This window comes from Anser anser, assembly GCF_964211835.1.
Source record: "Anser anser genome assembly, chromosome: 1".
Lineage (NCBI taxonomy): Eukaryota > Metazoa > Chordata > Aves > Anseriformes > Anatidae > Anser > Anser anser.
Genome location: NC_139720.1, coordinates 88,796,259 through 88,814,191, shown reverse-complemented (window position 1 = coordinate 88,814,191; position 17,933 = coordinate 88,796,259). Strand labels below are relative to the sequence as shown.

At 36.1% G+C, this 17,933-nt stretch overlaps 1 protein-coding gene across 10 annotated transcripts in view; it reads left to right on the top strand.

The window, feature by feature from the left end:
- EPHA6 (EPH receptor A6) overlaps window positions 1-17,933 on the top strand; it is a 575,874-nt gene that overhangs the window by 74,264 nt on the left and 483,677 nt on the right. For all 10 annotated transcript variants that reach the window (XR_014578284.1, XR_014578285.1, XM_083820701.1 and 7 more), the window contains exon 2: window positions 8,315-8,379. Coding sequence is in view for 8 of the 10 variants with exons in the window: in XM_083820701.1 (XP_083676827.1) it covers window positions 8,315-8,379 (65 nt within the window). In the remaining 2 variants the exon portion in view is untranslated. The remainder of the gene's footprint in view (window positions 1-8,314; window positions 8,380-17,933) is intronic.

Below are 17,933 nucleotides of genomic sequence, written 5' to 3'. Positions count from 1 at the left end.
TGTTCATATAGCTCCCCTTTCCAAAGATACAATCATATATTATGCTTATGATTTGTTCTTCTGAAGTAATGTCATGTTGCAATCAAAGATCAATTACACAGCATGAATAACAAATAGAAAAATCTACATGTTTGTAAAGGAACTGGCTTATTTCTCTGAATGCTAAAAAACATATGGAGTTGAAAAAATAAGTATTTGGCAAATGAGTTGCAAACAGAAAGGAACACATAAGCTTGCAAAAATGATATGCAGTGAGTACAGTAATCAGCTTTGGTCTTAAATATGTTTCATCCACTTAATTGTTCAAATGAAATACTGTGTCATTCCAAGGTTAGTTGCTGCTTCCCTTTCCTTAGCTTCAGGGGGTTGACAGTATATGGAATGATGGTACTGAAGATACAGCGGGAATCAATTGCCTCTGCCTCCATCAGTTCCCTCAGTAGGTACAAGACACTCTTTCATTTTAAAAAATTACATAAATTACATCTCTCAGCATGGTATCTTACGGTTTTAGGTAGCAAGAATGAAGTAAAGATTTTGGTTTATTTATCTTTCTTATTTATATGGCACAGTCATATAAAAATCTGCAATCCATAATCCAAATTCAACACCGTTTTCCACCAAAAAATAATAATAAAAAAAAAAAAAAGGAAGAGACTGAATAATAAATCAGAGCTTCATCTTGCTTTTTCTGTTTAGTACTTAATCCAATGAAGTTATCCTGATGTAACTGAGTGGGCTGCAATGGTTGGCAATGCATACAACAATAATACAAAAAAAGGAAAAAAGGAAGTCAGAATGAAAGAAAGGCAATATGAGAAAGAATAAAGTAAAAATGAAGCTTTTGGTATGAAAAATGTTGGCTCACTTTCTGGTGAGAGATGGAGCAGCCTTCTAGTCTCAGGAGTATGTGCATGTTTGCACATAAAGGCACGGAGAAGATAATTGTTTTGGCTCTGGAGTAGCAGGAGCACTAAGAAAGTGTAGGAAAGCATGAAATGATATAACAAAGAGAATAAATTTTAATTTCATTAAAAAAATGATCCTGCTGGAAAATAGGTAATAAGGTTGAATGGTAATAGGTAAGAAGGTTGAATGAAAAAGGTGGGTAGCAGCATTTTATGCTACATAAATACTGTTTGTTTTAATCTTGTTAGCACAGAGCTACAGGATTCGAAATTACATGTATCCAGGTAATAGTAGGGAACAGTGACATTGAAACAGATAACTGAATCGATTTAGAAAACAGGATAAGTTATTCCTTAAACATCTGTATGGAATAAATGGAAAGAAAAAACGGTGCTGTGAGGGAATTAGTTTTTGAAGACGCTCACTGGAGACCTCATGTAACTAAGAGTAAAACGCCACTGAGTTAAAGAACAGTTGTCTACCCTAAAAAAATATTGCACCCAGTCTAATAACTTACTAGGTTGGAAAGATAAGTTTGCCATTAATGAGATGTTGGGTTTTGTTCATGAAAAAATATTCTGACTTGTTTTCATTCATTAGAGTAGAATTCTAATTGTGTGTGTATGTGCAAGTATGAAAAGGAAAAAGGTCAGTGTGGAAATTACTTTTTAAAATTCTTGACTGCAAAATCATTGATGCATTAAAAGGCCAGTTTTGGATAACAGCTCAGCCTACTTTAGAGGTAACATGAAAGCAGAAATTAGAAATATAAACACGTGTAGTAATTAATAGAAAAAGACTACACACATGGACGTTAATACCCATAGAAAGTATTAAGTGTAGAAAATTGAAAATTAAACTAAATGTGTTAGGTAAAAGCCCATGTCTCAGAATACTCAGGATAAGGGGAATTTCCTTAGTGCGTTATGAATAAAGTTATTGTGTAAATAGTATTGAGCTATTTATAGAAAAAGGTGCAGAAAATAAGGTGTTCAGAATTGAGAAATTTAGAAATTAATAATTTATTCACATAACATGAAAAATATGGAGTATTCCCCAGCTGGCATAGAAAGTTCTCTTCCAAGAGTCCTGGAAGAATTGGCTGAGGAGCTCTCTGGGCTACTGATGGTAAGTTTAATGAGTTTGGGGACACAGGGAATTTAAGAGTACTGGAAGAGCGTAGGTGTTAGAGTACTAGTTTGAACAGAAAAGGGAAGCACCATTAACCAGAAAACTAGATTTTTATAAAAAATCAGTGCTGGAGAGGATTTGAGAAGTCATTTAGCTCCCTCTGCCCCAAAGCAACGTCAGTTTATGTAGAAACCAGTGTTTAATGTGTGTTAAAAGCTTTCTGTCGTGGAGATTCCCCAACTTCCCAATTAGTCTCAACTATCCCTCTTCTCTACAACTATAGGGGAAGTAAGGCTTTTCCTGCAGTCTAACATAAAACTCTTTTCTTCTGTAATTTAAACCTCTTCTTCCTTGTTAACCATTAATAAAGAGAACAGATCATTCTCTTTGGCTTTAACTGCCTTCGATACACTTGAGGACTGTGACTGGATAGCCTCTCTAGTTTAACCTCCAAGATGCACGACTCCAGGGCAGTCAGGACTTTCCAGAGCACAGCCTTTCTAGAGATCTCGTCGTTCATGTTGCTCTCTGGTGCTCTTTTGGCAAGTGATCCTTGTGTTTCTTGAAGGAAGGCACTGAAAACCAGGTACAGAACTCCCTTACAAAAGGCTTACAAATGTTGAAGAGAGGGGAAGGATTGCTTTATGTTTTTCACTGGCTCTAATCCTGTTTATTTGTCTCAGTCACACAACATTGCTGATACTTTGTTTGCTATGTGATTTGCTATGACCCCCCTATACTTCTTCTGCAGAACTGCTATCTAGACAGGGGCTCCCAGTCCTTTATTGCTGCAGCTCGTTAATCTTGCCTAAGCCAGATAGCTGTGGCATGCAAAATAATGGAAATGCTGGAAAAGGATTTAGTTGATATATATAGAATGATTTCAGTTCATTTGTTTTATAGAAAACAGGACTGGTCAAAAACCAAACAATTAAATCATTATTATTTTTTTTCCCAGTTGATTACATGTTAATTTCCAAAGATAACTCGCATATTGCTTATCTCTTCTTTCCTTCTCCATCAAGCAGACAAACCACAGAGGTAACATGTTTAGATTTTGTAAAGGATGACAAAATACCACAGAGTATTCTGACAGTAGAAAGCTTCTGAAAGTAGAAAGTGGAATTAATAAATGGGGGTCTAAGAAGCCGTGAAGTATTTTTCAGTGACTGGTAAATCACAGAACTGGAGATGTTCTTTATGCAGCATTCAAAATTATGACTGGTCAACACTGTTCATTAGTAACATGGGAATAAAGCCAGCAGCTGACAAAAGAGTAGCAGAGCGGTAAGTAAATAAAGAGGATGTGCAGACAGAAACCAGACTGTATCACTTAGTAAAGGTCAGCCCTTAAAAGTAAAATGTGTTTTAATATAAACAAATGGATCAATGTATATTCAAGAAGAAAAATGCAACCTGAATTGACAAATAATGGTGAAAAGGAGCAATTCAGCAAAGGACAGTGATCTTGATAGATTAGTAGCTGCCTATGAGTGCTGTGCTGCCATAAAAAATGGGCTGATGTGACCTGGGATATATAAACAGGATATGAAAATTGGGAAGGTTCTTTATCTTAATGAGTATTGTTAGAAGGAATGACTTCAGAATACTTTAGGTGATCCTTGTTTCAAAAAATGAAAGAAAAAAAGGCCATCAAAATTGAAAAAGAGTGCAGTCACTTCAGAAAAGAGCTGTAACAACTATCTTGGGGGCTGGAAGTGAGAGACTTGAGAAGCTCAGGGTGTTCATCTTCTAAATGTGAACTGACTACAGTTGATAAGTAAGTTCTCAGAGCAAAAAATATCGTGCCAGTTTTGCCTGTCTCAGGATATCATCAGTCATAACTGCCCTACTGGAAGATAGTGAAACTTTCCATCTGCTACTTGTGCATCTTTTACCCTGCACAGCAGAGAGATCCTACATCCGTGAGCCTGGCATTGGCTTGCTGGCCAACCCAGCCAGCAGACAGGTAGGGCAAGCATGCTGCCAGGCCAACCAGGTTGTTACAACATGCCTAGACAAAATAAATAAATAAAAAAAAAGTATGCTATTGTGCCCAGTATAGAGGTAATGGTGAAATATATTAGTCTACAATGAGTGGGAGGTCAATCTAGGTGATCTGATAGCCTACTCTGATGTCAGACTATGAATCCGTGAAGTAATTTGGCTGAAATCCTTAATGCTTTTAAAACTCGTAGGTCAGACTGTCTGCAGCTGTGTGAAGAAAGGAGAAAAGAAATGGGTGACACGAATGTTCGGTTTTTCCTTTGTTGTACAGACAAGATTGTGGAGTTCATCTCCAGAGCAGTATTTTGGAATCAGAATTAAAAATCCACACTGCCAGTCCTCAGAGCTCTGATCATCATAATTTTAAATAAAGCAGTTCCCTCAGGACTGGGCAAAACTTCTAAAAAGATTAATTTCAATTGTAAAGTCTAATAATAGCAATGTAAGATATGTCAAAAAAAAAAAGAAAATGGAGTTCATTACGGCATAATGAGTTATAATGGTGTAATATCTATTAAGGAATATACTGGAAAACAAAGCCGAACACTTTTAACTTCTATGTACAAACTCTGCAGTTAACTAAAACAATAGGTTTATAGCTGCATGTTTAAGTCAGTACATTATTGTTGCCCAAGTGACAACATTCTTGGCTTAGTTAGTTAAAGAAAGATATGCAAGTGCTAAATCTAAGTTCTTTTTATTGAAAGAGATTTTTTAAAGGTTCATTTTGAATTGGGACATGCATGACTGTAATGGTAGAACTACGTTCTTTCATTCTTGTTCACTCTGAAAGTTCTACAGTCTGCATCACCTCAAAGATCTGGCTCCTACAGATGGAGGTTAGTGTCAGAAGTGTCAATAACATTGCTTAGTTGCAACCAATTTATCTATAGGTGTTTTTTTTCGTAAATGTTAATTTCAGTAGTTCCAGGCATCCACTTTTCTTATGTTGGCAGCTAATGGCTTGTCCATAATGACCTCTTTGCATGAAGTCTCATTTAAGAGGAATGGAACATTTTAAGGCAGAGAAAGGAGCATGAGCAAGTAGGCATGGGGACAAGGGTCAGTAAATAAAGCTTCCTGGTTCCATTAACTTTTTGGAGAATGTTCTCATTTTAAACATCATGCGTGTAGTGTCTACCATCTCTTTTCAGTCACTGTGCATGTGTATTTCCAGTTCCTTAGAAAATGACACCATTCTACAGCCAGCAGAGAAGCGTTCATTCCTGTATGTAACTCAGATGTATACATGCGAGCATTCCTCTTAGTCTGGATTTTTTTGGGCGGAGTGAATTTTCTGCCAAGGAGCTGTGAGTTGGAAGCTTCTTGGCAGTGCAAATTTGTCTGCCATCAGGTCTGTGCTGCTGGGGATAGACTGTTTCTTAATTACCTCATTTAAAGCTAGCTCGGGTATCTGTCCCATGCTGAAGTCTATTGTGTAGATATTTCCAAATCAGTGAAGTGTGTGAGGATTTTATTACTTTATCTGTGTCCTCATTTGTATAGCAGCTCCTGTTGATTTCACAGCTTTACAGGGGTTTGTATTTCTTTGTCATAAATTTACTGTTTACTTGATCTGCCATCATTTGCACATTTCTGATTGGTAATTTTTTTTATGTCTTTTGATAGAAATCCTGTTGCAATGGCAGCCTTAATTTTAATGATCTTCATTTCTGACTTTGAAAGCGCTGCCATTCTAGTTCTGGTTATTTGCTGTTTGGTTGTTTGAATTCTCCAGTTTGAGGTTCTAGCTGATTTGGTGGCTATAGGTGAGCATATGTGACCATAAAAGATGCTTAGTAGGTAAAAATATATCAAAAATTGTATTTAGCAAACTCAGTTATTTGATGGGGATCATTTTGTGAATATATGCATGAAATATTAGAACATGGTTCACATACATTTGAATTTAGCATACTTTCAGCGATGAATTCACACCAGTTTTTAAGTTTTTTAATATATAGCTTTGAGCTTTCAGGTAGTACTTGATTAATTCAGGCAAGGAACTAATTAATTCAATTTTCACTGAAGAAATGAATTAGTTTTCCTTCCTGTATTTTGGTTCTTGTTCCTTCGAAGTATTAGTTTTGAATACCTCAATATTTATTAAATCACTGCCCTGCTACCACAAAAATCATGAAAGCGAAACAACATATTATACCCTGACACTGCTTTCAAGAGTCAGTTTCTGCCTGCAGGTCCATAGGTTTTGCAGTAAGTTCCAGTGCTTTTTATTTATATAATCATGTATGAAAGAATTAAAATCTCATCATAATATTACTTGATAAATAGCAAGACAGAATCTCAGTTGAGAAGCAAATATATTTATAAATTGCCTGTGCTGTCTGGGTTTGATTGAGAGACAGGGAGGAAGACATGGAGAAAAGAAAACAAACTCCTAAGATGAATTGAAATATTCTCAGAAACCAGCTGAGTGCTTGGTCTTGTCTATGAAAAGGAAATGTCAAAACCCACTGGCTTAAGTTTTTTGGAGGTGACAGATCCCCAGTACATTGTTGCTTGGAGGGTGATAGAGGAAGCTGATGCTTCACCAGCCAAATGTGAAGAGGCTCTGGAGCAAGAGTTTGGTAGCCTGATGTAAACAGCAAATACTACAACAACTGTAAATCACAGCTTTGTAAGTAATCAGCAGAAGCAATGATCTCAGTAGGGACAGGGATTCCATTTTTTGGAAATAAAAGGGCATGTAAAATAAAAGGTTAAATTTGTCTTTGAGTTATTCACAAAGCTTCATAAACTGGTGAAGCATTGAAGAAGACAGAAGTAGAACCCTCCCCTTTGTGGAATATCCTTTTTAAAATGTCATTTATTTATTCAGATAAATCATTAAAAATTTATTTGGTTAATGTTGAGCTTTTTACCTGACTGTAAATTTGCTGATAAGGCTACTTCAATATGAAGTTAAAAGTCAACATACAGCCAAATATAGAATTCTAAGTGCTACTAATACGAGAGACAAAGGAAGGTGTTAGGCCAAGTTTCATCTAAGAAGCTGGCAAGTCCTAACGGTTTGCATGCTGATGTGTCTATTCCATAAGGCAAAAAAAAAAAAAAAAAAAAAACCTTCCCTGACATCTACTCATAACGACGTAAATGCTTTATAGAAATATTATAGATAGCTATAGAGTTTATTGTCTAAATAATCAATGTGCAGATCAGAGGTGGAAGATAATGTGCAACGGTATAAAACCCCAAAATGTATGCAAAGTGGTATCATGTTCCAAACTAATAGCTTAATTTTTCTCCATCATTTAGCTATCAGAAGGAGAATGGGTATTTGTGGGCTGTAAGGAGGAACTGAGCCTTCAAAACATACTAACTTGACAATTAAAATCAACTGCACTATACCATACTTAATTTTATGTTAAATCATAATTTACATTTTTTAAATTAGATTAGAGGGTCAGATTAAACAATTCCATTAGAGGGCAGTAGTACACGTAGGTATGACATCTCATGTACTACGTATTTAGTTTACAGCCAGCTTCTTTATTTCTATGAGCTGTGTTCTGTATAATCTTTGCATTGTTACTGACAGGAAGAGAAAAATGACGATAGTGTAATTTAACATATTAGAATAGTGCAGAAATATTTTGTAATCTACAAACATGAACATTCTGTCATATATTTAAAAAAAAACAAATATGCCAGAAGATCTGCAAAATAATTGTAACAACTTTCAGCATTGTGATATTCCAGCTAAAATACCCACTCAAAAGTTGTTAGTCTTTCTGTTCTGAATTATACTTTGTGTATTGTATAACTTGCATTTCCTTCTTGAAAGTTTGTTTTTTTTTTCAAATATCTTTCTTTTGAAGATGTTTTTCCTTATTTTCTTAGCTTTAGTGCTCAAGTCCACATGCAGACTTTCTAGATTTCCAGGCAAAGGATTGCAAACTCATGCTTGCTTATTCAGGCACCATTTAATGATGAGGCATCAGTAATGTGTTGTGATTTGGCAATGGTTTTGGCAAGACATTTAGTTTTTGTATGAGTGATATTTTCTGAGATGCATAATAATGAAATGTAAACCTCAAAAGCTTAAATGTTTTTATTGTGTTGGAGTATTCATACTCCAATGTTTTCATTAAAGCTTTAATATTAAAGCTTTAATAGCTTTAAGCAGATGTACCTGGCTGATATGTCTAGTTCAGTTCATATTGGTTTATACTTTGCTGTACTTTATACTTGTATATGTCTAATCAAAACAACACCACAAACATATCGTTTCTTTCTCCACTTTCAGTTGTGTTGCTTGATACTACAGCTGCCCTCGGAGAACTAGGATGGAAAACATTTCCTTTAAATGGGGTAAGTCACTCACTATTTTGGCTTTATTGTCTTGAATTTGGCATTCCAACAGTACTAAAGTGAATGACTATTATAACTGAGTCAATATTCCTGTAGTATGGACTCACAGGAAAGATTTTAGTTGTTCTCAGGACTGGAGCAGCGTGTGTTGTAATAACAGGAAGAACAGATGCAAGAATGACATGAGTACACATTACTATGCCCTTCTCTGGCTTTTCTGCTTAGGAATCTATCCCATTAAAAAATCTAATTCTAACTGTTACATATCATAAAGTTACATATTAAAAATTCTTATTTTGGAGGATGCGTTTATGAATACATTTTTGTGAATTAAAAGGAAAAGTTTTGATTTTGTAACATGATTGAAGTGAGGATTAATATGGACTTTAGAATCTGGTAAAATGGTATCAGGTTTGCTAAATCAGGAAAACATTACAAATATGTTAATGCCATTAAGCCAGTAGAAACATGTAGGGAAAATATTTAAATAGTATTTTCTTGTTTTCATCCACTTACCGTTCTAGGTAAAAGTTCTCTATTCCAGTTTAACATTTTACACAGTTTCACTGTGCTGCTAGTACAGATTGTCAGGCACTTGACATTGTGTTAAGGGCCTCATAGAGTTGCAGGTACCTGATATATTTGGAGGTGGTATGGCTAGATGAGGGTGGGGAAGAGGTGCATTTTTGCTTTTTGAAGTACAGCCATCAGTGCTTTGCCAGGGGCTACGCAGAGTCTGTGTCTTCCTTCCACCCAGTTGGTGCACTTAACAGAACATCAGAGGCATTTGTAGTTTAACTTTTTAATTAAGATACAGTGCACTAAAACATTTGACACCTATTCCATCAGCTACTGATGTCACTGTATGTACAGCTCTTGATCGCGTGTCATGTGTTTTTATATTAGCTGGCATTCTCTCTTAATTCTTGTGTGTGACATAATTTCTTGATGCTCTGAAATGAGCTCAAAGTTCTGTTTTTCTGAGTGAGAAATCTTGTTTAATTTTTAATTATTTTATTTCTTGTGATCTATTCCAGAAGGAAGTAGAAATTGTCTATCCTCAGCACCTCAATAATCCATTTTTATAAAATACCTTCTGTGTCTTTGCCTTCAGGGATTTCAAGCAATGTTACATTTCTTAATCTCAGCCTATTCTCAACTTTATGATGTATTCTTTTTCAGGGTTTTTCAGTCCATTGTATTCCTAGACACATTTCAGTCTGTTATAGATACTTCTGTATTTTTCATTTTGTATGAAGTCTCATGCAGTGTACATTATAATTCTGAAAGTTTTTTCCTTCAGAATTCCTAGACGAAGCAAATATTGTCATATATTAAATTCCTCACAGTATTTTTGCATTATTTGCTCTAGAAAAAAAAATAATATTGTCATATAGTATGATGAGAAAATACAGCAAAAAATTTTTGCTCTCGTTTTGTGGTAAATCCCGCTGGATTGGACAAGGAGGCTGGCATTTGGAAAGTAGACAGGATATAATTTCAGTTTTTCTGTAAATTCTTAAAAGCTTCAGTTACTCCAGTGACAATAACCACAATATAGAAGCATAAAAAGGCAATAAAAGTTGATTTAAAACATAACTATTACAAAATATCTCTTTTGGTTGGTCATTCCTATCCTATCCTATCCTATCCTATCCTATCCTATCCTATCCTATCCTATCCTATCCTATCCTATCCTATCCTTAACTTTACTTTTGCACCATGTTGAGGTTTTCACGGAAATTGCCTTTGCTGCATGTTAAGAACAGGCAGCACATACTAGAATACAAAGAGCTTACCTTTGAGGCAGTAGTTGGGATTCAATTATTAGATAATTTCCCTATAAGTAAAATTCATTAAAAAAAAAAAAAAGAAGAAAAAAGAAAAAAAAAGGTAGCTAAAGTAAATGTGTGGGAGAAAAGCAGTCTGTAGCGTGAGGAAAACATGCAGAGTAAGGCTTACTGGGACATTTAATAGAAAAATCCAGTGAAAATTACCATTTTCAGGTAAGAACTGGATAAATGCAGTATGGAGAGGTAGTAACTGTGAACTTAGAAAAAAATGTGTCTAAACTGTGCATTAATTAATATAAGCTGTAAATTGGATAAAGGTTCGTGAGCACTTCAGCAAAGAAGCTTTGCAACAGATTTTGGAGAGTTGTACAGATGAGAGGAATATGTGATTTGGGGAAGAAGCATGAGCACTTTAGGAAAGAGACTGTAAGCCATTGGTCACATACAGCAGCAGATGACTAGATATGCTGAAAAACGAAGTTATCCATTTCTCACAGAGTCACGTAGGAAAATATCTTAGGTCAATGTACTGGTCCTGTAAAGTTTGTTGTGAGCACTCGGAGGTAGTGGCAATGCTGGACCTCTGCAGAAAGAAGGAACAAACAACAAAGCAAAATAGTGAAGACAAATGAATTCATTGAAATGAGACTTTTCTCACTGAGAGTTATGCAAAAGTGCTGATTAAAATCAATGTTTGCTGATTTTTCTGGGTTAGTCTCATTCTGACAAACTTCATTAAAATATAGCAAATGTACTTGTTGTTTTGGGTAGTTGATCATACTGAAGAATTGCATGCAACTATTAAAATATGCAACATTGCTTATAAAATATTAAATATACTAAAATTAAAAACTAAAGTGGAATATATTTCTAAACTATTTCTATTTAAATTATTCTGGGATCCTGTACCTTATGTGAAGGTGAGAAGATTATTGAGTTTACAAATGTTCAGGTAATTAACAGAATATTACATTTATATGCTTCTTCATGTCCATTTTTTATGTGGTCTATGAAACAAAAAACCAATATTTGTGTTACTTGACACCTGATTCTTTTCAAAATTTAAGGTAAAATTTAAGGTGACAAGGTCACCCAATTGGTGGATGAAGGGAAGGCAGTGGACGTAATCTTTCTGGATTTCAGTAAGGCCTTTGATACAGTCCCCCATGGTATCCTTCTGGACAAATTGTCCAGCTGTGAGATAAACAGGTTCACATGACACCAGATGATGACCTGGCAGCCAAGAGGGCAAACTGCATTTTAGGATGCACTGAATACAGCACAGCCAGCTGGTCAAAAGAGGTGATTCGTTTGCTGTATTTAGCCTTCGTGCAGCCTCACCTTGAACATTGCATGTGGCTCTGGGCCCCGTGATATAAAAAGGATGTTAAAGACCCTTCAAGCATCCACAGGAGCGCAATAGAACTGGTAAAAGAGCTGGAAGGCATGTCCCATGAGGAAAGGCTGAGGACATCTGGGTTGTCTAATGTGGATAAGAGAACGCTCAGAGGCAGGGTCATTGCTCTCTACAACATCCTGAGAAGGAGAAGCATAGAGTGAGGTGCCAGTCTCTGCTCCCTGGTCACTGATAACAGGATTCAAGGGAGTGGCACAAAGCTGTACCAGGAAGGTTCGGAGTAGGCATAAGGAAAAAAAATCTTTACTGTGAGAGTGGTCAAACACTGGAACAGGCTTCCTAGACAGGTGGTTGATGTCCCATGTCTGTCAATGTTCAAGAGACATTTGGGTAATGCCCTTAACAATATGCATTAAATTTGGTTATCCCTGAAGAGGTCAGACAGTTGGACTAGATGAACTTTGAAGGCCCCTTGCAACTGAACTATCCTATCCTACCCTACCCTACCCTATCCTATCCTGTTTTCCTGAAGAGTGACTGTTTTTCGTTTGCTTGTTCTTTTGATAGAGACTTTTTTTCTGATACTGTGTAAATTGTACATGCTACTGTACATGTACATGTACATTGCTCTCTACAGTTACCTTAAAGGAGGCTGTAAAGAGGTGGGGGTTGGTCTGTTCTCCTACGTGCCTGGTGACAGGACGAGGGGGAATGGGCGAAAGTTGCGACAGGGGAGTTTTAGGTTGGATGTTAGGAAGTACTTCTTTACCGGAAGGTTTATTAAGCATTGGAACGGGCTGCCCAGGGAGGTGGTGGAGTCACCATCCCTGGAGGTCTTTAAAAGACGTTTAGATGTAGAGCTTAGCGATATGGTTTAGTGGAGTACTTAGTGTTAGGTCGGAGGTTGGACTCGATGATCTTGAGGTCTCTTCCAACCTAGAAATCTGTGATACTGTGATACTTTAATCAACTATTTTATCAAAAAGTAAGAGTAAGTGCGGTGTTTATGTGTGCAACAAAAAAGACCTTGACATATAGTTACAAAGCTACTCTGACTTTAGAACATTTTCAGTGGTAGAAGAATGGGATGATGATGTTCTTGAGACTGACATTAACAGAAGTCATTAATTTATGGGCATACTCAGTCACAAAGAATGTTTCCATTAAATTAAATAGCAACTGAAATATTAATGTTTGGGATTTGTGTAATATTGAGTATGCCTCAGCGATTTTAAACTAACTGGCTAGGGTGAAGTGGAAGAAAAAATTAGAAGTAGGTATTCTTCTGAAATTTGCAGAACCTTCACCTCCCCGGTTTTCTATTTATAGTATAGTCATAATGCAAAAAAAAAGGTTGTAAGCTTTCAGCAGTTTTGGTAACCTCCAGAGGCACCTACCCAAGCAAGCAAAGATACAACACTTTTTTTTAATGTGGCATTTGTATGCAGTGTCATCATTTAGCTGCAACAATGAGTCATGCTCAACAGTGTTATCCATTCTTTAGTAATACTATATGTGATTTTACTATTTCATTTTCTTCCCAGTTGTTTGTACAACCTTTCTCAAGTTCAAGAATACAGCACTTTCTCTTACAAATGTATTTTCTTTGTTTGCTTGTCAGATTTTTTTCCTTGTTTTTTGATTGGGTAATAAATTAAGTGCTTAGAGCTACAAAAATGCAGCGTAAAACATTAATATCCTTGAGGTCGATAGAATCAGCTTTTGTTGATTGAGTTCCAATTTAGCTTCTCAGTGATGGGCTGTACAAAAATTCTGCTTTAATAATGAACCATCTGATACTTACTCCGTTCATTGGTCTGTGCTTCAGAATGAAGATAGAACTTTACTCATCTGTTACTCCTTAACCTTGAAAATGCAGAAGTTTTGCCTGGATTTGTCCAAAAAATGGGAAGGAACCCCCTCATAGATTTAAAAAGAGGTTTTGAGTGTGAGCAAGTGGACAGGCCAGTTGAGTTCGTATGAACCATTATCCATGGTTACAGCTAGAGTCAATTCACTGAACGGAATTATATTTGTTAGATTTTTTCACTATTGTGTGTGGTGCTATGATTCTTAGAAGGTCTTCCCCCCCCCCCCCCCCCTTTTTTTTTCCTATGGGATTAAACACTTATTCAGCAATTAATACCATTTTGAAATTTAGGAAGGAAAGGAATGCAGTGATCCTCAACCTTCAGTTATCCATTAGCAGTAATGCTAATACGATAATGTGCCAACAACTCCAGGTTTGGTCTGTTTGTTTGTTTTTTCTTTCTGACTTAAATTTATTTATCTAATTTTAGTTTCCCACTGCATTAAGCAATGTAACAGAATTTTGTGAATAAAATCTGCGTGTGAGCTATGGATTGGAGAGCACTGCCATAAGGGCCTGTCTATTGCTGATAAACTTCTACCATAAATACTTCTACTTAAATCTAAGAACTCCTTATTTTGCATGAGTTAAATCTACTTTGCAAGTGGTAATTTGGAACAAAGTGTTCTTGCTGGAAAAATAAAATTAATAATGAAGAATTTCTTTGCTTCTAACATCATCTAACTTTACACTTCCATGTAGACACTTAATAAACTCCAAAAATATTTTAAATGTAGCACAAAAGAAGGGCAAGGTGACTCATAGCACAAGTCTATGAGAAATTATTTACGTGTGGAAGGGGCTTGCAGAAGCTACCCTGACTTATCATTGCAGGGAAAATGTATAGCCTCTGCAGTAAAAAGCCTACTAGAAGTTTCCTACGTTATTTGACAGCTGCGTAAGTGATGAAACTATTTTAATCCCAGTTCCTGTAGTTATCTGAACAACTTCCTTGTAATTTTTTTAAATTGATTTATCCACGGAAGTAAGTCTATTTTAAATATCTTCTTTCTTTGGGTGATCATTTAAGATTTTGCACAACTGTCACTAATATGCAGTTCTATTTTTTTTTTCTGTTCTGAATTTGTTGAGATTGAGCTCGTCAAAGCACTGGTGTTTTTTCCCCCTACCAGACTGATTATTTTACCCTCTGTTAAAATAATTGTTTTAATTTATATATATCTGTCTACAAATCACTTTTAGCTCCTTCTTAAGTAATTAGAAGACATTGCTAGGGTTTATGGTGACATGCTCTTGAACAGCTTACTAGTATTTGTCGTATCACTACTCATTTGCTAATCCTTTTTTTTTTTTTAATTTTGTTTGTAATCAGAGCTGATATAGAAGTTTTCGAGTGCTAACCTTCAAAACACTTCTTTCAGTGTACCTGCATCCACTCTTCTTTATTTTGTAACAGTTAGCTCTTACGGTGATTGGGCCAGTATGTCTATGGAGCATTCTTATTCTTACTCAGGATTTTTAAGTATCAATTTTTTTAGCTGGATTAATTATTTTTTAGAATATTCTGAATTTCCTTTGAAATCACATAAAAGCACTTATAAAGAACGAGAGAGAAGCTTAGGCCCTTTCCTCTATTAAAATTATCAATAAACAAAGCAACTGGCAGAAAAAGTAACACTCTCCAGTAAGAAGTCTTTGCATGCATATAGAGTAGAAAACTGTGTAGGAAGTCAAGTTAACTTAAAGAAAAGCTAAAAGAAGAAGACTTAAAGAAAAGCTAAAAAAAGGAAAAGACTTTACTGTGGGAAGTGATAATACAAGTAACAGGTTCAGCTTGAGGCTCAACAAAATATAGTATAAGGGGATATAACATGAAAATAAGAAATGTTGAAGTGCTAAGAAAATATTAAAAAGTGAAACCGGAGCAAGTATCTGAAATATAAGACTAACCTGTTTATAATGAAATCCTTAACACAAACGGTAAGTGAGGTTAGTGCATTAAACATGCTCAGGCAGCAGTATGGCATCATAAGAAAAAGATAGGGAATGCATTGTAGATATGGTGATACTCAGTGCCCATAATTTAGTTCTGCATTTCATGTTATCTTGTTATCTACAAGCAGAAGAGTACTACATGGTACTAAAGCATAACAACAAATAAATGGTACAGATTATAGCACGAAAGAAATGCAAAGTCTCCTAACTGTAGTTGGCAGCTGTTTGGATTTGTCTATGAAATAGAAACCAGATGAGTTATCTGTATTTGCAAACAGATATATTTACATATCCACATGGCCACATCAATATTGATTTTAAGCTTTGATTTGAAAATTTCATGTAGCAGTGTGAATTATAATATCATCAATACTTTCAGTCTTCACTTTCAATACTGTAACTATTAGAACACAATAGATATTTAAATTCTTTATGATCAGAAAGATCAATTTGTCAGTTCATCCTTATTTATCAGGAGCTGGAAGATTTCAAGCATTGTCATTATGTTAACCCTGTAACAAGAATTTCACGGAAATATATATTTTTAAAAGACGTCAAGAAGCTTTCATTTATTCCATTAATTAATTAGATTTTTTTTTTAAAGTTCCTACTGTTTGATTCTTCCTTCTTACCCTAATATTGTATCTAAGTAGATTAAGTTCTTCATTGCTCCTCCTCCTGTACTCCAAAATTCAAATCAGTATGTGACTCTTTTTTTTCAAAAGCACGGACACAAGTATGCAGTATTTGACAGTCAATTTCATTATTTTCTACAGTTACAAATTGTCATGCCACTTTTCTTTATTATTCTCCTGTTTAAACATCAAAGAGTTCCCACTAGGCTTTCTCTCTATAGTAATAATATTAGGAGATCATGTTCAGTTGATCTTCGCCATGACTCACAGTTGTCTTCCAGAACTGCTGTTATATAACACACAGTAATCTATTCATTAGGTATAAGTGGTATTCCCGCTCCTAGGTATGTAAATATACATCATCCTTGAGTGAGTTTTCCTGACCAAAATATTTATATCAACCTGTATGATTTTGTGTTCTAAATATTTACCCAGCAATGTTCCATTGAATAGTCTCATTAGAAAAAAACTGAATAATGTTTCATTATTGATAGCTCCCGTATTATATATATGATGCTAAGTAACTGTATGATATATAGTCGTACTTCTTTTCTCCATTAACACCAGTGACAGGACCCGCGGGAACGGGGTTAAGCTGAGGCAGGGGAAATTTAGGCTCGACATCAGGAGGGGGTTCTTCACAGAGAGGGTGGTTGCACACTGGAACAGGCTCCCCAGGGAAGTGGTCACTGCACCGAGCCTGTCTGAATTTAAGAAGAGATTGGACTGTGCACTTAGTCACATGGTCTGAACTTTTGGGTAGACCTGTGCGGTATCAAGAGTTGGACTTGATGATCCTTAAGGGTCCCTTCCAACTCAGGATATTCTATGATTCTATGATTCTATGATTCTTAGCCTCTGTAGTCTGTGCTTGAATGCTGTAAAATAGTTTTAATAGTATATTGTGTGATACTCAATTTAATGGCATTTTTAGGCTGATTTGTGTGGTGAATAAGATAGTCTAGGGCGTTTAGAAGTGTAATTAAGAAATTTGATTCTATTTATCAGTTCCTAGTCTGACAACAGTGTGTGATTGGAGAGCTGTGACTTAGTGAACAAGACATCATTGCTTCTTTAATGGCATGCTGTGGTGGGTTGACCCCATGGCAGCTGAGTCCAGATGTAGTTACTAGCTCATTCCCAACCAACAGGATAGGGTAGAGACCTGGAAGGGCAAAAGTGAGAAAAAATCATGGGACGAGATAAAGACAATTAAAAAATGGGGGGGGGGGGGGGGGGGGGGGGGGGATGCAAAGGCAGTGACTCACCACCTCCTACCAGCAGATTCTGAGACTCTGAGACTGCTTTGAAGAAAACTCACCCCTGGCTTTATTGCTGAGGATGATGTTATATGGAATGGGATATCCCTTTGGTCAGCTGGGGACAGCTGCCAACCTCTTGCCCACCCCTAGTCTACTCCTTAAGGGTTCAGAGTAAGCAACAGAGAAGGCATTGATGCTGTGCAAGCACTGTTCAGCAATAATTTAAACACTGGTGTGTTATCAACACTGTTTTGGTCACCAATCTAAAACACAGCACCATACAGGTGGCTATGAAGAAAATGAACTCCATCCCTGCCAGATCCAGTATACATACTTAATTCTAAAGTTCTGTGGAAGTCAATGGGAAAAAAATGCCAATACCAAGAAAGACTCACATTCTGAAGGTGTTTTATTCCAAGGAAATAGCTTTGAACAGTTCATGGAACAGAGAATTACATCCATGTAGGTAGATGCTGCAGCAGTAGCAAGAAGCAGAGCTATAACCAGGAATTGAGGACATTTCTGAGAAGAAACAATGCGTCCAAAAGCGTAAATTTTTCCCTCTCTTAGAGCAGTCCAACTGTAACATGTAGTTATACCTATGAAAGCTCAGCAGCCAGATTTTGGAGGTGTCACCGAGATGGTGGTTTTAATAACAAGTTTAATAGAAGTTAGGGATTT